The sequence below is a fragment of the Camelina sativa genome, chromosome 8 (assembly GCF_000633955.1).
Source record: "Camelina sativa cultivar DH55 chromosome 8, Cs, whole genome shotgun sequence".
NCBI lineage: Eukaryota > Viridiplantae > Streptophyta > Magnoliopsida > Brassicales > Brassicaceae > Camelina > Camelina sativa.
In genome coordinates this window covers 3,932,739-3,953,599 of record NC_025692.1, presented here as the reverse complement: position 1 = coordinate 3,953,599, position 20,861 = coordinate 3,932,739, and the positions used below count along the sequence as shown (strand labels likewise).

The following is a 20,861-nucleotide window of genomic DNA, read 5'->3' as shown; positions in this document are numbered from 1 at the left end:
AATGAGATGGTTAGAGTTTAGATTTGACAAGTAAAACGAAATTATATGTCGGTTTGGGTTCACAAATGAGATGGTTAGAGTTTAGATTTGACAAGTAAAACGAAATTATATGTCGGTTTGGGTTCACAAATGAGATAGTTAGGGTGTAGATTTTTTAAATAAAACAAAATTATATATTGGTTTGGATTTATTAAAGAGCGGTTTAAGTTTTTAATTTTATAATAATGTATATAGATTTTATTTTTTTATTTTATAAGGAAGTGAATGAAGAGATACCTCTAGAGATGACCCAAGTATAGTTCATTAAAAAAATAGTTTAATAGACTGTGACAGTCCACTCCATTGGACCATTAAACACACACACAAAAAAAATAAAAACTACACATCGAGCGACGAATTTTTTGTAACTTGGATCAGAAATTTCAATAAAGTAATTGAAAAAAACAGAGAGTAGAAGAAGAAGAAAAAAAAACACATGCGAAATTATAATGGACTGCCTCTGTTTCCTTATCTCTTTACTTACACACTCTCTCCAGGTCCCTCACTTGTCTCATTGGACCTCTCTACTCTCTCTCTCTTTCTCTCGTGTTTAAATTCTTCTCTTTCTTTCCACATTTCTTGTCTAACCAATTCCAAACACACTCATAATTAAAAATTTCAATCAACCAAACCCGAAAAAAAAAAAAATTACCATTCTTCTTGATCATGAAACGAAGTCATCAAGAAACGTATCTTGAACAACAAGAAGCTCCTTCAGTGGCCGAATATGGTAAGAAGCTTGAAGGTAGCAGTGTTGGTGGTGGAGATGATAACATAGACGAGCTTCTCGCTGCTTTAGGGTACAAGGTTCGATCTTCGGACATGGCTGATGTTGCAAACAAGCTTGAACAGCTTGAAATGGTCTTGTCCAACGACGTTGTTGGCTCTTCTAATAGTTTCTTAAACGACACGGTTCATTACAACCCTTCTGATCTCTCCGGCTGGGCTCAGACCATGCTCTCGGGACTTAGCTACTACCCGGATCTTGACCCGACCCGGGTTTGCGATCTGCGACCAATCACAAACGACGACGAGTCTTGTTGCAGTAGCAACAGCAGCAACAAGAGGATTCGACTCGGTCCTTGGTGTGACTCAGTTAGTAGCGAGTCGACTCGTTCCGTGGTGCTCATCGAAGAGACCGGAATCAGACTCGTCCAGGCGCTAGTGGCGTGCGCCGAGGCGGTCCAGCAAGAGAATCTGAGCCTCGCGGACGCTCTCGTGAAGCGCGTGGGATCGCTCGCGGCTTCTCAGGCCGGAGCAATGGGGAAAGTCGCCACCTACTTCGCCGAAGCCCTAGCTCGTCGTATTTACCGGATCCACCCTTCCTCCGCCGCCGTTGATCCTTCCTTCGAAGAGCTGCTTCAGATGAACTTCTACGACTCGTCTCCGTACCTCAAATTCGCACATTTCACGGCCAACCAAGCGATTCTAGAAGCTGTTACGATGGCGCGTGGCGTGCACGTAATCGATCTAGGGTTAAATCAAGGGATGCAGTGGCCGGCGTTAATGCAAGCCTTAGCTCTCCGACCCGGTGGTCCACCGTCGTTCCGTTTAACCGGCGTTGGTGCTCCGTCGAATCGTGAAGGGATCCAAGAGTTAGGCTGGAAGCTAGCTCAGCTGGCGCAAGCCGTCGGCGTCGAATTCGAATTCAATGCTCTAACGACGGAGAGATTACCCGATCTCGAACCGGATATGTTCGAGACCCGACCCGAATCAGAGACTCTAGTGGTTAATTCGGTTTTTGAGCTTCATCCGGTTTTAGCCCAACCCGGTTCGATCGAAAAGCTGTTAGCTACGGTTAAAGCGGTTAAACCGAGCATCGTAACGGTGGTTGAACAAGAAGCGAACCATAACGGCGTCGTTTTCTTAGACCGGTTTAACGAAGCGCTTCACTACTACTCGAGCCTGTTCGACTCGCTCGAGGATAGTGTTGTGATACCGGGCCAAGACCGAGTCATGTCGGAGGTTTACTTAGGGAGACAGATTTTGAACGTGGTGGCGGCGGAAGGAATCGATCGGGTCGAGCGGCACGAGACGCTGGATCAGTGGCGGAGACGGATGGGAACCGCCGGGTTTGACCCGGTTAATCTCGGATACGACGCGTTTAAACAAGCGAGTTTGTTATTGGCGTTGTTCGGCGGCGGAGATGGATACAGAGTGGAGGAGAATGACGGTAGCCTAATGCTTGCGTGGCAGACGAAACCGCTCGTTGCTGCTTCGGCTTGGAAACTCGCGGCGGAGTTGCGGCGGTGATGACAATGACGACGTCGTCACAAAGAAAAAAACAGAAGAAAAAAAACTTAGGGAACTTTTTTTTTTTTTATTATATAAAATAAAATAAAATTGCGAAACCGTAACCTTTATGTTTTTGTTATACTGTGACTTTACCCCACTAGTTTCTTTTTATGACAATTTCGGCCGAAATATTCCGTGCTTTTACTTTTTGGACCCCATTTGTGTGTGATTTGGTCGTCGAAAACGAGGAAATTGTGTGTATGTAAAACAGCACGAGGGCACGACCGAGAGGCGAGAGTAGTAGTAATAAAGAAGTGACTTTATTTATTTTATACTATAATTTTGCAACGAATTGACCTTATTTAATTTCATCCTAAAAGAGTTGTGAATGACGCATGAATGAATTTGGACCGACTCGATTGTTGTTAAACGTTTGGGGAGAGATGACGACGATGAGAGAAGCAAAGAATCTAACCTATTTTCTCGAGTCTTTTTCTGAAAAGCCGGAGTCCAAACTCTAGTTTTCCGTTTTGTGGTCTTCATTGTCAGCTTTTAATCAAGTGGGTGGAACCGTTTTGCCTAGGAATGTGTAAAACAAAAAACAAAAAACAAAAAACAAATCTTGAATTCATGTACTAGTAAGTACTAATTACCCTTTTTGAAAAGTACAATAATGTATTCACTGAAAGATATGTTAAAGTTGGACCAGCATCACATTCTCTAAAACTCACTTAAAACATGCGATGTTTCAATATGTATACAGTACAACTCTTGGAACATCTTCAGTCTTATCATTTCTTGATTTTTCGCGTACCATAAAATTATGGATGAAAAAAGCCTAAACCAAATTACGACAAACCATTCATTGTTGACGTAGTAACAAAAACTAAACGAACTTGTTGCTGTAGTTCCCTTTTCAACAATGATCCAAAACCACCCATCACATTACATGATATTTTTAGGATATAAAATAAAATTCACCGAGTGTTACAATAACAAAAGAAAAATTGTACGATGCTTAGAACCAAATCTCTCAATAAAAAAAATTCAGACATTTCAAATGAAAAAAGGATATCGCAAATACATTTTAGAAAATTTTGGCAACATCCTTCATAAGTCCACGATTTGCAGCTGCAAAATCGGTGAATTCTTGATACGATATGTTTCCATCACCATCGGTATCGATTTCAGCCATCATACGCTTCACGTCATCAGGCGATACCGAACCAAGTGTCTTAAGAGCTTCTTCTAGTTCGGCTGCTGAAATTTTTCCGTCGCCGTTAGCATCAAATTTCTTGAAAATACGGTCGTGTTCGGCTTTCTCCGTCGCATCAGCCATATTGTCTTGATGATATAGTGTGTGTTTTTAAAGATGTAAATAAAATTTTGAACTCTTTTTTTGTCGAGGAATAAAAAGAAAGATCAAATTGTATATATATCTGTGAGTGAAAAAAATAATTGAGGTTGTGCTTTTACTTAGGAACTTTTGGAGGAGTGATTAATATAATAACTGAACGAGAATGGTCCAAGTTAAAACTAAACTTTGCAAAATTAGGATGTGACTTGGTCTTACACAAAATTTAGACAAATTCAAGTAGCTAATGTATTTAACTGTACTCGGATTACCTGAAAATTAATTCGAAATTCCAATTTACATCCTAATTGAACGGTGGTTTGTCTATGTTACTTATCAGTTTATGGTATTTAACTTTTATGTATTTCTTACCATGTCTAATCCTCGTAAAGACAGGTTTCATGCTTCTTATATACCTTTTTTGTATAGAGAAAAATAATTCTGAGTATCAACGTGTACCATTTTTCTTCCAAATCTATGTGTACATACATATAATGTTACTAACAATCCAAATATTTATTTACCAATAACTTTTTAAAATTACATAGATTATATAAAAGTTTTTAAAACACAATAAAAATGAATTTATAAATTATTGTATCATTATAACACTTTCATGTAGAAACATTTGTAAACTGTATAAAAGAAATATTGTAGACAAGAAAAATATGAGAAATATTTTTCAGATCGTTTTTTAGATCAATACTAAACTAAGACCCGCCACATATATGCTTGATTTAAAATTCAATAAATTTAAATTTAACAAAAAGTATATTAATATTTTGTTATAAATATAAACTATTCATAAAAAGTAAATAGAAATATTTTATAAATGTTTAGTGAGGAAACAATATATTCATTTTGTGCTTTAATACAATAATTTATAATTGTATATTTTAAATTTCTTATAATAATCTAAAGCTAAATTATAAATAACCAAAAATTTTATCAAATACTCATCATTATTATTATTACCAAATCGCCAAACGTGATTTCACAATCTTGCTAAATTATGGTTTCACAATTTGTTCATAAATTATTTTACATACAAACATGTTGTCAAACCGTCATTTTATTAACATCCAATTTTACTATATAGTTTACTACTAAAATATGTTTTTAGAATCAAAGATATTTTATTGTTAAAATAAGTTCTTATCACTGCAAGTCTGTAACACTTCGACCGTGGGATCCACATCCTTTCTAGGCATATGAGCCCACTTTTATCGGATGACCGGTACATTATATTTAAGATGTTTTAAACACTTGTTTACCGATCTTACAAATCATCAAACAATATTTTCCGTGTTTTGTTTTACTTGCATCATTGCAACAATCACTTTTCTAAAAGTCGTCTATTATGAAACTTTCTTAGCTCAAACACGCTTGAATATGAAGTTCTCTTAAGATATTTGACTATAAAGATAAGTGCATTTTGGTTACAAAGGTGGACAAATCAATTCTTTTAAACATATCTGCATACAATACCATATTTCTTGAAACCGGGATGTTGCAATCATTACCTATTAAATCTCTCTATGAACACCTAAAGCCAATTATATGGTTTACTTCGACATACTTTCTTTAGCTACTAAATTTTTGTTGACATTTTGTTTACTCAAAAGAAAAATTCATTAAAAAAAATATACTCGATTGCAATAAGTTTATTACCAGCCGATAAATGTTGCGAAATTGAGAGAAAACTAATTAAATAAAAGAATTATGAGTATGGTGGTATATAAACCTTAAATAATTTAAAGATACACAATATAAACTGAAATAAACAATCCAAAAATATTATATCATAAATTTTTTAAAAATTAAGAAACAAATACTCTTCTTACATGTCTTTAACTAAAAAAGGGAAAATATATATATATATATATATATATATATATATATATATATAATTAAATTTATTATAAATTATTGCAAATTTTCTAATTAAAAAAGGAATTTGAAATAAATAATATAAATTCTTTAAGTAAATCATCACAATTGGTTGTAGTGTTGTAATCTCGTCTCAAGTGTTTGTTTTAGGATATATGAGATAAAAATAAAATATTTTCTTTTGACATGTTTCGTAATCTTAGTTCGATACGTTAACACTTGTCTTGCTTATGTTACCAACTTATATTGAGTTAATATCTTAAATCGATAAATTGACACATGTCAAGATCGCGTTCACAATTAATTTTAAAAACCAAACTTTGTTAGTACTTTTCTATTTATCTTTTTTTCCCAACTTCTCAAAAACTTATCGATAAACTTAACACGTGTTACAATCATATTAATGACTAATTTTCAAACCAATTTTTATATAGTAAAAAGAATTAAACTAATAATGTAAAAGACTACACAATATAAACAATCATAGTATTTGAAATTAATCAACAATTTTGCATATAAATTTGAGATAATACAAATTTAGCTTCTCTAAATAAATTATAAATTAGTGTAAATGGTTTTTGATATATTAATAAAACTTTTATGACATTTGTCAACTTTTTATTGATATAATTGACAAGTATAAAAATCTTGTTAATGAGCAACTTTGAAACCAAACTTTATATAATATACAAAGTACCTTCTATAATTAACAAAATGCCTTTACAATTTATAGATAAAAATATTATACTAAAGCATTATATTTATTATTTATGATAAAAGAATTTATTATTATAAAGCATGTTGATGACAAAAAAATGATATTTATTGAAAAGTTACAAAAATTAAATAAAAAATGTCTAACAAGTTTGAGATAATTACATTTTTTACCTTTATTGAAAAGTTAAACATTTGTTTAAGATCAATGACATGACAATGTAATGTTATACCTTATAAGGTTAGTTTCATATCTTTACTTCTCAATTTACATAGTAGGATTTTGCATATAAATTTGAGATAATCTTATAATATGAAAAGAGCTTCTCTAAATAAATTAGAAATTAGTTTAAATGTTTTTTGATATTTTAATATTTTTTTTGTTATTTATGTGTAGATTTGTTTGTTTATGATATAGGTTTATAACTTTTACATATTTTATATAAATATTTTAATAAATCTAGAATTGACATGTGTCAACATTTTATAGATACAATTGATAAGTATCAAAATCTTGTTAATTAGTAAATATGAAACCAAACTTTATATAATAAGATATATATATACAAAGTACCTTCTATAATTAACAAAATGTCTTACAATTTATAGATAAACTATTATACTAAAGCATTATACAGTATTTATTATTTATATTTAAAGAATTTATTAGATAAAGCATGTTGATGACCAAAAAAATGATATTTATTATAGAGATAAAATGCAATTTACAAAAATTAAATTTTTAAAAATGTCTTAAAAAGTCCAGAACCATCTTAACAGGAATCTAAACTGTAATCGATTTTCTTCTATAAATATAGATTTGGTTTTTGATTTCTTCCATAAAAACATTGTTCATTTACCTCTCAAAATATCTACATTATCATCCCTTACTCAAAAACAACAACGATGTCTGTTGCAGAGGTCTTTGAGACGGTTGACAAGAACAAAGATGGAAAAATCTCGTTGGACGAATTTGCCGAAGCAATGCGTGCCTTTAATCTTTCAATAACATCTGAAGAACTTGAGAATATGTTTAGAGTGCTTGACATGGATGGTGATGGTCAAATTGATGCTGATGAATTTGTTTTGGGTTTGGAGCTAGAAAATGTTAATGTTGAAACTACTCTGAAACAAGCTTTTGATTCATATGATATGAATGGTGTCGGGAAGATATCGGCGAGTGATATTCATTTTGTGTTGAACCGACAAGGAGAAAAGCATACAATGGAAGAATGTGTTGTTATGGTTCAAGCTGTTGATGCAGACGGGGATGGTTTTATTGACTTTGAAAAGTTTAAAACTATGATGATGGTGTAAGAAAGAGCCTATATACTTACACAATTTCTAAACCCATATAAGTAGCTCAAAATTAAACTAATCATCTAATTAATATTAAATTAATCAAATTAATCCACTAACAACTTTAAACAAAATTCATCTACTTTATCGAAGTTGCTCAACCATTAAAATCATAATTTTTTAAACAATTATTTATTAATTATCAAAATTTAATAATCTAAAATAATAAAACAATTATTTCAATTATTTATATTACGTTAAAAAAGAAAACAAAAAATATTAAAATATTATGCATATTTTACTAAATCGATAAAAAATACGAACATAAATTCTTGACATGTTTATGCCTCATACCACATATTGTGAAAAAGCTTGTTTGTTCAAGATCTTTATAATCTTATATAAAGTGAAAAACAAACTGTTTAGCATTTGGTCTGATATACTTAAACCATACCCTACTCCTACCGCCCATTGTGTTTATCTATTGAGTGATAATGAAAAGACATAACTATGATTAGCAAGGGGCAAAAGTAAGGATGCCCCTTCTTCCGAACAGAGGATTATTAATCGACAATGGAGAATGACGTCTTCATTCTCTGCACAATATGAGGCAATGTATCGAGATTATCCTGAATGGATCTGTTCACACAACCCTCCATAGCTTTGGCGGCATCAACTCTGTTCTGATGGAGCCTTGCAGACTCAAATTTGTCTTGACAGACCATGAGGGAGCTATTCCCTGTGTTTGTTTCATTCATATATAAACATCAGAAAAAGCCGAAAAAAAAAAACTAGGAATAAACCATTATGAATATCTTGAGTAGGGCACATACAGCCTGTATGATACAGGACGAGGGTGTTTATTCACTATCTCTACAGCTTGCTGGTTGGTCATATGTTCCCAGAGTCCATCTAATGCAAATATCACAAAGCTGTCGCTTGTTTGTAAGACTTGTGTAAAAACAGAAGGCTGTGCTGATAAGATCGGTCTTTGTAGCCGTACTGCGAGATGGAAGTTGGAACCGTGGGAATGAAGGGTCAAGAGAGAACTCTGGGCGCTTCAAAAATATGCATCCCCTATTGATTTAGATACCTGCACAAATGAAACACAAGATTGACTTATAATCCAAAGATGACACAGAGGGTCTACGTGAAGATGTAAAGAGCTACTTATTAATCAAGTCTGTCTGGTTTGGTCAATTGGATCAATAAGAGCAGTTTCATAGCTTTGTTCTTATCAGTGTCACATGCCTTTTTGTGATATGTGATTTTAGGGGAAATGAGAAAAGAAGAAAGCTCTGCAAACCAGAATGATGCCCTTTGTCGTCAATCTCATCTCAACAATCTTTCTAACTTGAAATGGGAATGCTAAATACAGTACTCATCAAGCAGATTTCATACAAAGAGATGAAGTATAAAGTTATGAAATAACCCAACAACATGAACAATATAAGACCTAGCAAAGTAACCAGCCAAACAAAGAGAAACTCAATCAAGCGGCATTGGAAAAATACATTCCATTTACAAAAGAGACCACAGCACATTCAATAACTGTTATAGGTGTTCATCTCCTTGAGAATCTATCAAACTTGATTCATAATAAGATGATTAATGTTCTAAGTACTGACTCCGCAAACAAAACTCACCAGTAGTGATAGTCCGAAACCGTTCTTGGCTATCAAGCTCAATCGTGTCTTATCTTAAAGTCAATGCTACAATCAAGGCAAACAAAAAAGAGTCGAGGAACAAAATCAAAACATACATAACTGAATTCAATATATCCACAAACCCAATGTTGGTAATGAAGCTAGTGGTGAAAGATCCATCAGAGAAACGTAAAAGAAGAAAACTTTTTACCAAAACCTGCAGAAAAATAACAGAAAAAAAAAAAACCTTAGGTTTACAGAGATCACAAAACTGTAAATCTAAAGGAAACAAACAAACAAACAAATAACTCAAAGATCACAATACTGTAAATCTTAGCTTCATCGAAATCGAATTAGATCAAACAAAAAGAGAGGAAGAAATCGAAATGAACCACCGAAGAAGAAGATCACGTACCGGATTTGAGGTGAATCGCATGGACGATCGCCTGACGTTTCCTTCGAGAGAGAAAAAAGAGAAGAGAATGAAAAAAAAATTGTCTTTTCTATCCAACTGATACGTATCGCGTCTTATTTGTTGCTTCCTGAAATTAGTTTAAATGGTTTTTGATATATTAATATATTTTTTTTGTTATTTATGTGTAGATTTCTTTTTTTATGATAAGTTTATAACTTTTACAAATTTTATATAATTATTTTAGTAAATCTAAAATTGACATTATCAACAATACAATTGATAAATATCAAAATCTTGTTAATGAGTAACTTTAAAACCAAAACTTTTTGTTTTTGTCAACCAAACATTAATTAAAAAATAATTCCAAAATTGGTTGCTTAAACCAGAAGAAATAATAAGTTTACAAAAGAAATTACAGAAGTAAGAGATCTCGAAGTTCTAGCATGGCAATCCACCTTCAAATTAGACGAGCGTGAAATCCTGGATAAAAAGAAAGCGAAAAAGAATAGAATCCTTGAGCAAATTAAAATCATCTAGCTGGTTGGAGAACACCGGCCAATCTTCAGAAGACTGCACCAATGCAACTAGCTTCGCACAGTACGTCTCAAAACTCTGGCAAGGCAGATCTCGAGAGATAATAAACTCTATAGCCCACAACGAAGCTTCTAGCTTCGAACGAAGGGGGGAAGGACTCCGTCGAAGACACTTTGCTACCAATAATAAGGTATGGTTCTCACTATTACAGCACCACCATCCCAAACCTGAGTTTACATCTAAAACTTTGCAGGAACTATTTTGAAACCAAACTTTATATAATAAGATATGTATACAAAGTACCTTCTACAATTAACAAAATGTCTTTACAATTTAATGAATTTATAGATAAAGCTATTATACTAAAGCATTATATTTGTTATTTATATTTAAAGAATTTATTATCATAAAGCATGTTGATGACAAAAAAATGATATTTATTATAGAGATAAAATGCAATTTAAAAAAATTAAATTGAAAATGTCTAATAAATTTGAGATAATTACATTTTTACCTTTATTGAAAAGTTAAACATTTGCTTAAGATCAATGACATGCCAATGTAATTTTTTTACACTTTATAAGGTTAGTTTCATATTTGTATTTCTTGATTAATATAGTAGGATTTTGCATATAAATTTGAGATAATATTATAATATGAAAAGAGCTTCTCTAAATAAATTAGAAACTAGTTTAAATGTTTTTTGATATATTAATATATATTTTTGTTATTTATGTGTTGATTTGCTTTTTATTATAGGTTTATAACATTTATAACTATTATAGAAATACTTTAATAAATCTAGAATTGAGATGTGTCAACATTTTATTGATACAATTGACAGTATCAAAATCTTGTTAATGAATAACTTTGAAACCAAACTTTAATATAATAAGATATGTATATATATATATATATATACACCAAGTACCTTCTATAATTAACAAAATGTCTTTACAATTTATTGATGAAAAAATGATATTCATTATAGAGATAAAATGCAATTTACAAAAATTAAATAATATGAAATAAATGTTTAATAAAACCCATTCATAACGCAATTAGATTTCACATTCCAAAACCAAATCTTAGCAGGAATCTAAATAATAGTCGAAGCTCTCCTATAAATATAGATTTGATTTTTGATTTCTTCCATCAAATCATTATTAATTTATTTATTTTGTTTAAAACCTCTCATAATATCTACATCATCATCATCCCTTATTCAAAAGATTATTAAGATGTTAATACCATAGTTTTTTCTAAAGATTATTACGAGTGCATAAGCAAATAAGTAAAAAAACAAGAAGATTATCTGGAGAGTTATTATTCATCTATCTTCATACTTTTCTCGAAACTGGTTTTGATCTATCGTTATAGAGTTTTGTAGATTATCCGAATTAAATTCTTAAATCGATTGATCTTTCTGACATGCATAGAGATGCTCTACATAAACTTCAAATACCTTTACCATAGTCATCGTGCCACGCCGACATAGTCATAATTTGACCTTCTAAAAAAAGCCTATATACGTAAGAGAGTTTCACAACTAACATCCAATTACGTTAAGCCACGTGTATACTGACCTTTGTGCTGGCCCCGAAACGTGTCTATCTTCTTATCATTGACACCTCTTTAAAACTTCAAATTCAAGAAAATAATTAAATAGTAACAAGCCGACATCAAACCCAAAAATATCTGTGACCATTACAATATAAAACACAATGACCCTACGTGGAAACAAGAAAGATACTAAATAAACTCAATTGATTTATCTCTATAAAGACCCGTCGTCTCTCATCACCTTCAACAAATCACATCTCTACTCTTTCCTTGAACCTGATTTCTCCAATCAAATAAATAGTTAGCTCTTTGTGTACTCATCGATCGTAGTACAAATACTACATACTCAAAATCAACGATGGTGTTTCCAGCGTGTATTCAGTGCGGAACGAGGCAAAACCCATGTCGGTGCAAAGTGGTCGGACCAACGCTAGGGTTCGTGGCTTTTCTGATAACCGGAATCATCGAGTGGCCAGTTGGTGCGGTGGTTTATATCTTCAAACACGCCAAGGGTCGCCGTATCATGGGTCACCCAGCCAGACATGTCTACCCCAAAGTCTCAAGATCTATCCCCATTTGACTTTCTCATCGTTATCATGCTTTTGTATTTGCTTGACTACTAAATGCTCCTACTTTTTTTTTTTCCTTAATAAGATATATATGATCACATAGTCAAAGAATATGTAATCGTTGTATAATAATGACCAAAATATTATTATATTATGTGTTTGAATCGAGCCTTTTCAGTCTTATTTGATTTTACTTTGATCATTGATGTATACTTTTTAATTTGTTTTCTTTTTCCGTTCTTTGTAATGTAATGTATACTCGTGTAAGGTAGTAAAATTTTATAATGAACCCAAGCTTATGATCAAGAGAATTATTGGCGTTGCATCATAAACTAAAATAAAACTCTAATTACTTTTTAATGAAAATCCAATCCATTTTTCTTTTTTTCCTACAACTGGAATAGATTACCCAATATTAATTTAATACAAAGAAAAACCGCAAGAATTTTTTCTTTCACTATAAGAAATAATTTTTGTATTGAAAATTATTAAATGAATTCAGATAAACTTCACTGAAATTAATCAAATTCGATAATTTTGTTTTGACCAAAAAAGGAATTTGTTTTATTTTAAATGGACTTGTAACTTGTAAAATAAATATATTTTAGTCTTCATAACATAGGCGTCGGTTATTTAAAAGATGTTCGCGCGAAGAGTCTTCTCTCTGTTCTCAAACCTAACCAAAAGGTTGGTTCTTTATGGGTGTAGATAGATCAGTTTCACCTGTAGTTCCATATGTAAACTATAAAAAATCATTGTTTAAATTGAATGCTAACATTATTTATGTTGAACATGTCCCAGTTTAGCAAAGATCTGTTCCTGAGTGATCACACTGATCATGAGACCAATCTTGCATGTGTGATACTTTGTGTTTTAAATTTCCTCTTTTTCCTTAGAGAATGTTTTATAGGGGAGACAAAAAAGAAAATTTGCTTTTTTTTCAGGGTGAATTAGCTCAATAACCAAAATAAAAAAGTCATAGCAGCATATAACACTATATTTGAAAAAATTAGAGAATTAGAAAAGGAATAGAGCAAAATTACCACTTTAGTGTTTTGTGTAGGGGAGGAGTGGTGGCTGTTGATAAGAGGTCGGCGGCCGGAGGAGATGGTCGGAGGTCGGTGGTCGGAGAGGTGGCTGTTAATAGGAGGTCGTCGGTCGGAGAGGTGGCCGGAGGTCGGTGGTCGGAGAGGTGGCCGGAGGTCGGCGGTCGGAGAGGTAGCCAGAGGAGGTGGCCGAAGGTCGACGGTCGGAGAGGTAGCCGAAGGAGGTGACCGGAAGTCTCCGGCTGGAGGAGGTGGTCGGAGGTCGGCGGCGGAGTTTGCCGGAGGTCTGTGGCTAGAAGTCGGTGGCTGGAGGTTGGTGGCCGGAGGTTGGCGGCCGGAGGAGGTGGCCGGAGGTCGGCGGCGGAGGAGGTGGCCGGAGGTTGGCAGCGGAGGAGTTGGCCGGAGGTCAGCGGTGGAGTTTGCCGGAGGTCGGCGGCGAAGGAGTTGGCCGGAAGTCGGCAGAAATTGGCGGCGAAGAAAGTGGCCAGAGGTAGATTTATTAGTGGGTGAAGGTATTAGTGGGTGAAGGTAAGGTGGTGGAAGAGTAAAAAGTGTTGTTGATACATATTATACAGAGTATATTATAGATATATAGTTAGTATAATTAGTATTTAAATTATAGTTTTATTTTTGGTTATACAGCGCAATTTCACTTTTTTTTTTCTAAAAACCATAAAAGTTTTGGATTTTTAAAAAATAAGAAATAAATGTCTAAAAAATCTATTCATAACGCAATTAGATTTCACGTTCAAAATCCAAATATTTGCAGGAATCTAAACAATAATCGATTTTCTCCTATAAATATAAATTTGGTTTTTGATTTCTTCCATGAAAATCATTATTACTTTGTTAAAACCCTCCGATAATATATTCCATCATCATCACTTACTCAAAAGAACAATGATATATGTTGCAAAGATTTTTTAGAGAGTTGACAAGAACAAAGATGGAAGAATATGGTGGGATGAATTTGCCGAAGCAATTCGCGCTTTTACTCATTCAGTAACATCTGAAGAACTTGACAAGATGTTTAGAGTGATTGACGTGGATGGTGATGGTCAAATCGATGCTAAGGAATTTGCTTCATGTTTGGTGCTTAGTGTTATGAATTTTCAAACCAAATTTTATATAATAAAAAGAATTAAACTAATCATGTAAAAGACTACACAATATAAACAATCATATAGTATTTGAATTTAATCATCAATTTTGCATATAAATTTGAGATAATCCTATAATACAAAAAGAGCTTCTCTAAATAAATTAGAAATTAGTTTAAATGGTTTTTTGATATATTAATATTATTTTTTTGTTATTTATGTGTAGATTTTTTTTATGATAAGTTTATAACTTTTACATATTTTATATAATTATTTAGTAAATTTAAAATTGACATTTGTCAACATTTTATTGATATAATTGACAAATAGTCAAATATCAAAATCTTGTTAATGAATAACTTTGAAACTAAACTTTATATAATAAGTACTTTTAAAAAGTGACATAGGAAAAAGGGTATTTTTGAAAATCCCCCAAAATATATATACAAAGTATCTTCTATAATTAACAAAACGTCTTTACAATTTATAGATAAAACTATAACACTAAAGCATCATATTTTTTATTTGTATTTAAAGAATTTATTATCATAAAGCATGTTGATGACAAAAAAATGATATTTATTACAGAGATAAAATGCAATTTACCAAAATTAAATAAAAAATATCTAATTTTTTTGAGATAATTACATTTTAACCTTTACTAAAAGTTAAACATTTGCTTCAGATCACTGACATGACAATGTAAATTTTTACACTTTATAAGGTTAGTTTCATATTTTTACTTCTCAATTAATATAGTAGGATTTTGTATATAAATTTGAGATAATATTATAATATGAAAAAATCTTCTCTAAATAAATTAGAAATTAGTTTAAATGTTTTTTAATATATTAATATTTTTTTGTTATTTATGTGTAATTTCTTTTTTATGATAAGTTTGTAACTTTCACATATTTTATATAATGATTTTAGTAAATCTAGAATAGTAGAATTGACATGTGTCAAACAATTTATTGATACAATTGACAAGTATTAAAATCTTGTTAATGAGTAATTTTGAAACTATGATACTAAAGCATTATATTTATTATTTATATTTAAAGAATTTCTTATAAAGCATGTTGATGACAAGAAAATGATATTTATTATAGAGATAAAATGCAATTTGCAAAAATTAAAAATAAGAAATAAATGTCTAAAAAATCCATTCATAACGCTATTAGATTTCACATTCCAAAACCAAATCTTAGCAGGAATCTAAGTCGATTTTCTCCTATAAATATAGATTTGGTTTTTGATTTCTTCCATCGAATCATTTATTAATTTTTTTTTTTTGTTAAAAAACCTTTCATAATATCTAGATCATCATCTTCCCTTGCTCAAAACAACAAGGATGTCTATTGCAAAGGTCTTTCAGAGAGTTGACAAAAACAAAGATGGGAAAATCTCATGGGACGAATTTGCAGAAGCAATACGCGCTTTTACTCCTTCAGTAACATCTGGAGAACTTGAAAATATGTTTGGAATGCTTGACGTGGATGGTGATGGTCAAATTGACATGGAGGAATTTGTTTCGGGTTTGGCGCTAGAAAAATATAATGAAGAAACTGTTCTGAAAAAAGCTTTTGATATGCATGATATAGATGGTGACGGGAAGATATCGGCGAGTGAGATTCATTTTGTGTTGAACCGTCTAGGAGAAAACCGTACAAAGGAAGAATGTGTTGTGATGGTTCAAACTTTTGATGCAGACGGTGATGGCTTTGTGGACTTTGAAGAGTTTATAGCTATGATGTTTTTTAACTAACAATATATAATAAGTCAATATGATCATGTTTAACTATTTATGAATTTGGTTTGGATTTGTTTTGATCTCTTTCTAACAATATGTGGGAACTATAATAATTATTAATTATTTCAGTTTATAATTTATATTTTTTTGACAAATTACGTTTCGTTACAAATCACTCTGGTGATCTCCTTGCTCAAATCTCAAGATGTTTTTGTGATATGTTTTTCTCTGTTGGTTAAATTGATTCGGTTTGATTTGGACTCTATGGATAAACAATATTAATTTAACACAAAGAAGAACGAGAAGAGAATTTTTTTCTTCACTAGAACAAATAAAATTTATATTGAAATTATTAAATGAAATTAGAGAAAATACACTGAAAGTAATTAAATTTGATAATTGATATTTGTTTTGACCAAAAAAAAAAGAAAAAGAAAATTATAAATATGGACTTATAATTTTAGCCTCCTAGCACAGGTGTCGTCGGTTAATTAAAAGATGTTCGCGCGAAGAGTCTTCTTCTCTCTGTTCTCAACCCTAACCAAAAGGTTGGTTCTTTCTGGGTATATAGATAGAGATATCTCAGTTTAGTCATCGTTCAAATCGAATTCAAAAGCTGACTTATTTTCGTCGATTGTTTTAATTGTAGATCGCAAAGTCTCTTGCTTTCGGATCCTGCCACTTGTACTCAAAATTGGGTATTTACTGGGTTTCGCCACAACTTAAAAGGTTTCAATTTTCTCCAGTATTTTTTTGATCTTTGTAGTTTATATGCTTTCTCCGAGTCTTCTTGTATATGGGGTTTTGATATTTTTGGTTTATTCGGATTCGTCCAAGTTGTAGATTAGGTGTTTGTGAAAATGCCGCAGAGAGTTTGTTTGCTCACGACTCTTTTAAAGTTTCGTTTCTTTTGTTCATCGTTGATTGTTTAATACTAATGGATTGTTTAAAAGCAGTGTTTTTAATATTCAATTGCAGCAACTAGGTTATATGCAAGTGGAAGAGGTAAAGATTACAATCTGTTTGGTAATGTGAAACCTGGTGATGAAGACTTCAGAAAAGCCTGGGAGAAAGAAATGGGAGATGATGATGATACTCTTTGGTCAGGAAGTGAAGACGAGAGTGATGAGAATACAAGACAAGAAAGTGGAGGAAACCGCCTTGAAAAAGAGATCAAGAAAGCTAGACAACAAGCTAAAGATAGCTCTGATCTAATTGATGCAGACGACAGTGATGAACTATACAGTGTCTGGTCAGGAAGTGATGAAGAGAAAACGTTGTGGACTGGCGATGAAGGTGATGATGACGACGATATACCAACAGAGCCACGTCCCAACGAGGCATCTGATAAGTACTTAGATAAGTTGTTTGAGTTTGAAGAGAAACCAAAGTACAGGACAATCTCTGAGTTGCTGAAATCTGAGAATGAGCCCGAGGAGCTCTCACCTGGTAAAAAAGCGAGGAAGCTTGCTGTTGAGAACGCGCTGAAGAAACTGAACAAAGGTCCTGACGGGCGCTACACAAACGTGTGGGAAGTTATGAGTGATGTCGACATACTGATTGGAGCGTTCGAAAACATTATCTCAGGACCTGAATATGAAGAGCTAAGAAAAGGCGGACCCAAGAGACTGAACATGCAGTTCTTTAAAAATATACAAACTCGCATGAGAGATCCAAACTTTAAATTCACACCTGAGATAAAGTTGAAGCCGAAGAGTAAACTAGTGCCTAGGAAGAAATGGCAGAAGGCACAGTCCAGAATAAGGAAAGCGAAGAAGCGGTAAAAAGCTTCTTGGTTTGCTCAAAGGATCTTGATAGATTAACAGGTGAGTAAATTCATTCATTGTTTTAAAGATTGATTCTTAGTGATTCAATTAGCAAATCCGTTTCTAGTAATTTCTTGCTTCTCTGTTTATTCAAAATGAAGCTTTGTAGGTTTAAGTCATTCTCTAGAGAACACCAAACAGCCTCATCAGCATCGAGTCTTATGACACTGTGTCATTGTAATGTGGTACCGTGATTGAACAGCTTTCCTTTGCCGTGATTCTGATCTTTATATTCCTTCTTCTAAAGAAAGAAGCTTTGAAAGAAAAGCTAAAGATGCTTTGGTCCCTCTTGGACATTTTTTTTTTTTTGGGGATGAAGAATACAAGCTATTCCCACTTTGATCTTTAAAAGTTTTCTTTTGGTATGAAAAGTTGGAACTTGTAAATGTTGACACTCTCTTTGCCCTTTGAAGCTTATTCTAAGAAAAATATTAAAGAGGAAGCAATTTGCCTAACAAATCACAAGATGCTGATTTTTGGGTCTCTTCCCTAATATTATTCCTTGCTCATTTATATGATTATCGTCAAAGTATCTCATTCATGTCCTAAAGAAATTAGACAATTTCACAAAACATTAGCTGCTTAATTGGTCCTTTATACCTACTTCCACCCGTAAGATTCTACATAGCTTATGGTTATTGGAAAACAAATATTGTTCGAAATATAAATAGATTCCGTTTTGAAGTGTTGTCTCTATAATTTTATTACAAAGTTTTTTCTACATTACCTTTTGTTTTGTTATGAAGATAAAAAGTAACAATAGTATACAAAGAAGAAATATATATTTAGAGATAGTGAATAATACAACCCTCTCACATGATGGAACAAGCGGCGTGTACGTTGTCGTCGCTGAAGAGGGAAACGTAATTTTCCTCCGGAGCGTTTGCGGTTGGAAACGATTGTGTGGGATTACGGATGTGGCCTGCAGGGGCACGTTTGTCGTACATGCCAGGAGCAAAAGGGTAATAGACCATATGCTGAGGTATGTACGGCCAAAACTCAGCCTTTTTACCTGTGCTCTTCACTCTCTTCAACACCTTGTTTGGGTCTACGTGTCCATTCACCGTTATTCGGCTCTGTTTCCGGTTCACCTCCACCGATTTCACTCCTGTACCGGTTGGTTCTAAAATGTTTTAGATTACAAGATTTATTTTATTTAAAAACTACTAAAACTGTAAGGACTCAAAAAAAGGTATATGAAAAATATAATTGGATCACTTTTTGCTGATAATTAGAACGACTCTTAATATATGTAATGTAAATAAAGATAGATTCCTGACCATTTGACCCATAATATTTTTGGACTATAAAAGTTGGCAAGGGAATGAGCAAATGATTAGTAATTGTAACTCTGTATTTTTTGCCAGCTATAAATTTTGCAATTTTAAGGAGGGAATACGAATCTTTAAAAGAGAAACTAAAAAAGCGTATAGAATAAAGGAAATGGAAACAAAAAGGTAAAATAAAATAAAATAAAGAGAGAGATTGGGGAAAAGTTTTGATTCAAAGTCAGTGAGAGAGATGAGAAAGAATACCTTTCATGCGACGAACCACGTTTCTAACTCTTCTTTCACAACCATCACAGTCCATTTTCACCTTGATATCCACTGTCTACACAAACCCCATTAAATTACATACCAATAAACATCTGTTTAAGAAGAAAGAAACAAAGAGCATGTTCACATTTTGAAACGTAACATTTGATTATTATTATTTGGCATACACATATAACGTATTAGCATATAGTTTTGATGTTAAACCAAATCAAGATATGTACATGTATATAGAGTAGTATTTGAAAGAAAGGATGAAAGAGCAGAATTGTGAAGGTATTGAGAGAAGAACAGACCTGCAATGGCTTACGCTTGGTTTTGGCATTGGCGTATGTATATGAACAAAAGCTAAAGATGTAATCAAATGCCCCCATTCTTATCTCTCTTCTCTTCAACAAGAAAAAATTATGTATATAAAAATATGATCAAATGTGTGTAAGTATGTATTGTATGTGTGTATATTGTATATATATATCTATGAGTATGTGTGTGTGTGTGTGTGTGAGAGAGAGAGAGAGAGAGAGAGAGAGGAGAGAGAGAGAGAGAGAGAGAGAGAGAGAGTATATATATAGGCAGAGAGAAGAAGATATAGGCTTTCTTAATAGAGAAGGAGAAGAGAGTTACGTGACATGCATTCAAGATTCCATGTCTATATATAGGTTTTCTTAGTAATCTATTTTTCAAAATAAACTCAATAATTTGGGACGAGAGAGTTGTAGAAGAATTAAAAGGTTGATTTGGTATGTCTTTTTTGAAAAATTTATTAGAGATCAAAACATGAGATTAACAAAAAAAACATTTTAGTGAGAAATGAATCTTCTCCTCAAATGTGGTCTTCAATTCGACTTGAATTTTATAAAACCGAAATAGGCGTGCTCTAATTAGAAAAAAACCTATGTTTGATCTTAAACTCTTTTACTTATATAAATGCAATGAGAATTTATATCTTAAAAAGCTCTTTTATTGGCCTTGTTTTATTATACAAATCTCTTTTTTTATTGACCTTTGCTTTGGTTTCGATTCAAAAGAGTATGGCTAGCTTGTGCATCACCCAATTATTATTTAATTTAAAACAAAGTTCCAATAATTGCCTAGCTAGTAGTATGATTCCATTAAACTATAAAAAAAAAATCATTAAACTATATAGAAATACTATTATAAGATGCCTTTTCAACACTAAAATGAATTGTGTCCGTTATTTATTATTTGAATAAAAAGCATTGAACAATGCTTAAACTTGAGATGCTTTGTGATACAGTGTGATGTTGAGTTACAAATGAACTTTGACCTTCCCTTTTTCTATTATTGGATAGAGTAGCATTTTT

The 20,861-nt window shown here is 32.4% G+C and overlaps 7 protein-coding genes and 1 long non-coding RNA gene across 11 annotated transcripts; 5 read left to right on the top strand and 3 right to left on the bottom strand.

Moving 5' to 3' along the window:
- Positions 449-2,481, top strand: LOC104706045 (DELLA protein RGL3). The gene has a single exon (XM_010422173.2). It carries the CDS (start codon positions 706-708, stop codon positions 2,290-2,292), a length of 1,587 nt encoding a protein of 528 aa, XP_010420475.1. The 5' UTR covers positions 449-705; the 3' UTR covers positions 2,293-2,481.
- On the bottom strand, positions 3,117-3,667 carry LOC104706043 (probable calcium-binding protein CML29). The gene has a single exon (XM_010422172.1). The coding sequence runs from the start codon at positions 3,611-3,613 to the stop codon at positions 3,362-3,364; it is 252 nt and encodes an 83-aa protein (XP_010420474.1). The 5' UTR covers positions 3,614-3,667; the 3' UTR covers positions 3,117-3,361.
- LOC104709185 (probable calcium-binding protein CML32) lies at positions 7,088-7,632 on the top strand. Its single transcript, XM_010425837.2, has one exon. The coding sequence runs from the start codon at positions 7,139-7,141 to the stop codon at positions 7,547-7,549; it is 411 nt and encodes a 136-aa protein (XP_010424139.1). The 5' UTR covers positions 7,088-7,138; the 3' UTR covers positions 7,550-7,632.
- LOC104706042 lies at positions 7,849-9,698 on the bottom strand. The gene is made up of 5 exons (XR_754406.2): positions 9,593-9,698; positions 9,389-9,394; positions 9,178-9,243; positions 8,365-8,624; positions 7,849-8,270 (listed from the first exon to the last, which is right to left on the bottom strand). It is a non-coding gene; the product is annotated as an uncharacterized LOC104706042 (long non-coding RNA).
- Positions 11,882-12,569, top strand: LOC104706041. The gene has a single exon (XM_010422171.2). The coding sequence runs from the start codon at positions 12,048-12,050 to the stop codon at positions 12,267-12,269; it is 222 nt and encodes a 73-aa protein (XP_010420473.1). The 5' UTR covers positions 11,882-12,047; the 3' UTR covers positions 12,270-12,569.
- LOC104706039 lies at positions 12,899-18,425 on the top strand. 3 transcript variants are annotated; one of them, XM_019228530.1, is made up of 4 exons: positions 12,899-12,945; positions 16,807-16,886; positions 17,136-17,983; positions 18,085-18,425. In XM_019228530.1, the coding sequence occupies exons 1-3, from the start codon at positions 12,899-12,901 to the stop codon at positions 17,939-17,941; spliced, it is 933 nt and encodes a 310-aa protein (XP_019084075.1). In that variant the 3' UTR covers positions 17,942-17,983; positions 18,085-18,425. The 3 variants fall into 3 exon arrangements, with proteins under 3 accessions (XP_019084075.1, XP_010420471.1, XP_010420470.1); XM_010422169.2 differs by lacking the exon at positions 12,899-12,945 and adding an exon at positions 16,623-16,705 and having other exon boundaries at positions 18,093-18,425; XM_010422168.2 differs by lacking the exon at positions 12,899-12,945 and adding an exon at positions 16,623-16,705.
- LOC104706040 (probable calcium-binding protein CML32) lies at positions 15,600-16,255 on the top strand. Its single transcript, XM_010422170.2, has one exon. It carries the CDS (start codon positions 15,759-15,761, stop codon positions 16,170-16,172), a length of 414 nt encoding a protein of 137 aa, XP_010420472.1. The 5' UTR covers positions 15,600-15,758; the 3' UTR covers positions 16,173-16,255.
- Positions 18,636-19,989, bottom strand: LOC104706038 (heavy metal-associated isoprenylated plant protein 21). 2 transcript variants are annotated; one of them, XM_010422167.1, is made up of 3 exons: positions 19,833-19,989; positions 19,519-19,594; positions 18,636-19,091 (listed from the first exon to the last, which is right to left on the bottom strand). In XM_010422167.1, the coding sequence occupies exons 1-3, from the start codon at positions 19,908-19,910 to the stop codon at positions 18,796-18,798; spliced, it is 450 nt and encodes a 149-aa protein (XP_010420469.1). In that variant the 5' UTR covers positions 19,911-19,989; the 3' UTR covers positions 18,636-18,795. The 2 variants fall into 2 exon arrangements, with proteins under 2 accessions (XP_010420469.1, XP_019084574.1); XM_019229029.1 differs by having other exon boundaries at positions 19,519-19,590; positions 19,833-19,921.

What these genes read in the sequence shown, in the direction of transcription:
- LOC104706045 (XM_010422173.2), top strand. Translation starts at nt 706, where the DNA reads ATGAAACGAAGTCATCAAGAAACGTATCTTGAACAACAAGAAGCTCCT.
- LOC104706043 (XM_010422172.1), bottom strand. Translation starts at nt 3,613, where the DNA reads ATGGCTGATGCGACGGAGAAAGCCGAACACGACCGTATTTTCAAGAAA.
- LOC104709185 (XM_010425837.2), top strand. Translation starts at nt 7,139, where the DNA reads ATGTCTGTTGCAGAGGTCTTTGAGACGGTTGACAAGAACAAAGATGGA.
- LOC104706041 (XM_010422171.2), top strand. Translation starts at nt 12,048, where the DNA reads ATGGTGTTTCCAGCGTGTATTCAGTGCGGAACGAGGCAAAACCCATGT.
- LOC104706040 (XM_010422170.2), top strand. Translation starts at nt 15,759, where the DNA reads ATGTCTATTGCAAAGGTCTTTCAGAGAGTTGACAAAAACAAAGATGGG.
- LOC104706039 (XM_010422169.2), top strand. Translation starts at nt 16,656, where the DNA reads ATGTTCGCGCGAAGAGTCTTCTTCTCTCTGTTCTCAACCCTAACCAAA. An exon ending in TTCTCAACCCTAACCAAAAG is followed by an intron (nt 16,706 to 16,806) that starts GTTGGTTCTTTC and finishes TTTTAATTGTAG; the next exon opens with ATCGCAAAGTCTCTTGCTTT. An exon ending in GTTTCGCCACAACTTAAAAG is followed by an intron (nt 16,887 to 17,135) that starts GTTTCAATTTTC and finishes ATTCAATTGCAG; the next exon opens with CAACTAGGTTATATGCAAGT.
- LOC104706038 (XM_010422167.1), bottom strand. Translation starts at nt 19,910, where the DNA reads ATGGGGGCATTTGATTACATCTTTAGCTTTTGTTCATATACATACGCC. An exon ending in CCAAGCGTAAGCCATTGCAG is followed by an intron (nt 19,595 to 19,832) that starts GTCTGTTCTTCT and finishes GGGTTTGTGTAG; the next exon opens with ACAGTGGATATCAAGGTGAA. An exon ending in CGTGGTTCGTCGCATGAAAG is followed by an intron (nt 19,092 to 19,518) that starts GTATTCTTTCTC and finishes CAACCGGTACAG; the next exon opens with GAGTGAAATCGGTGGAGGTG.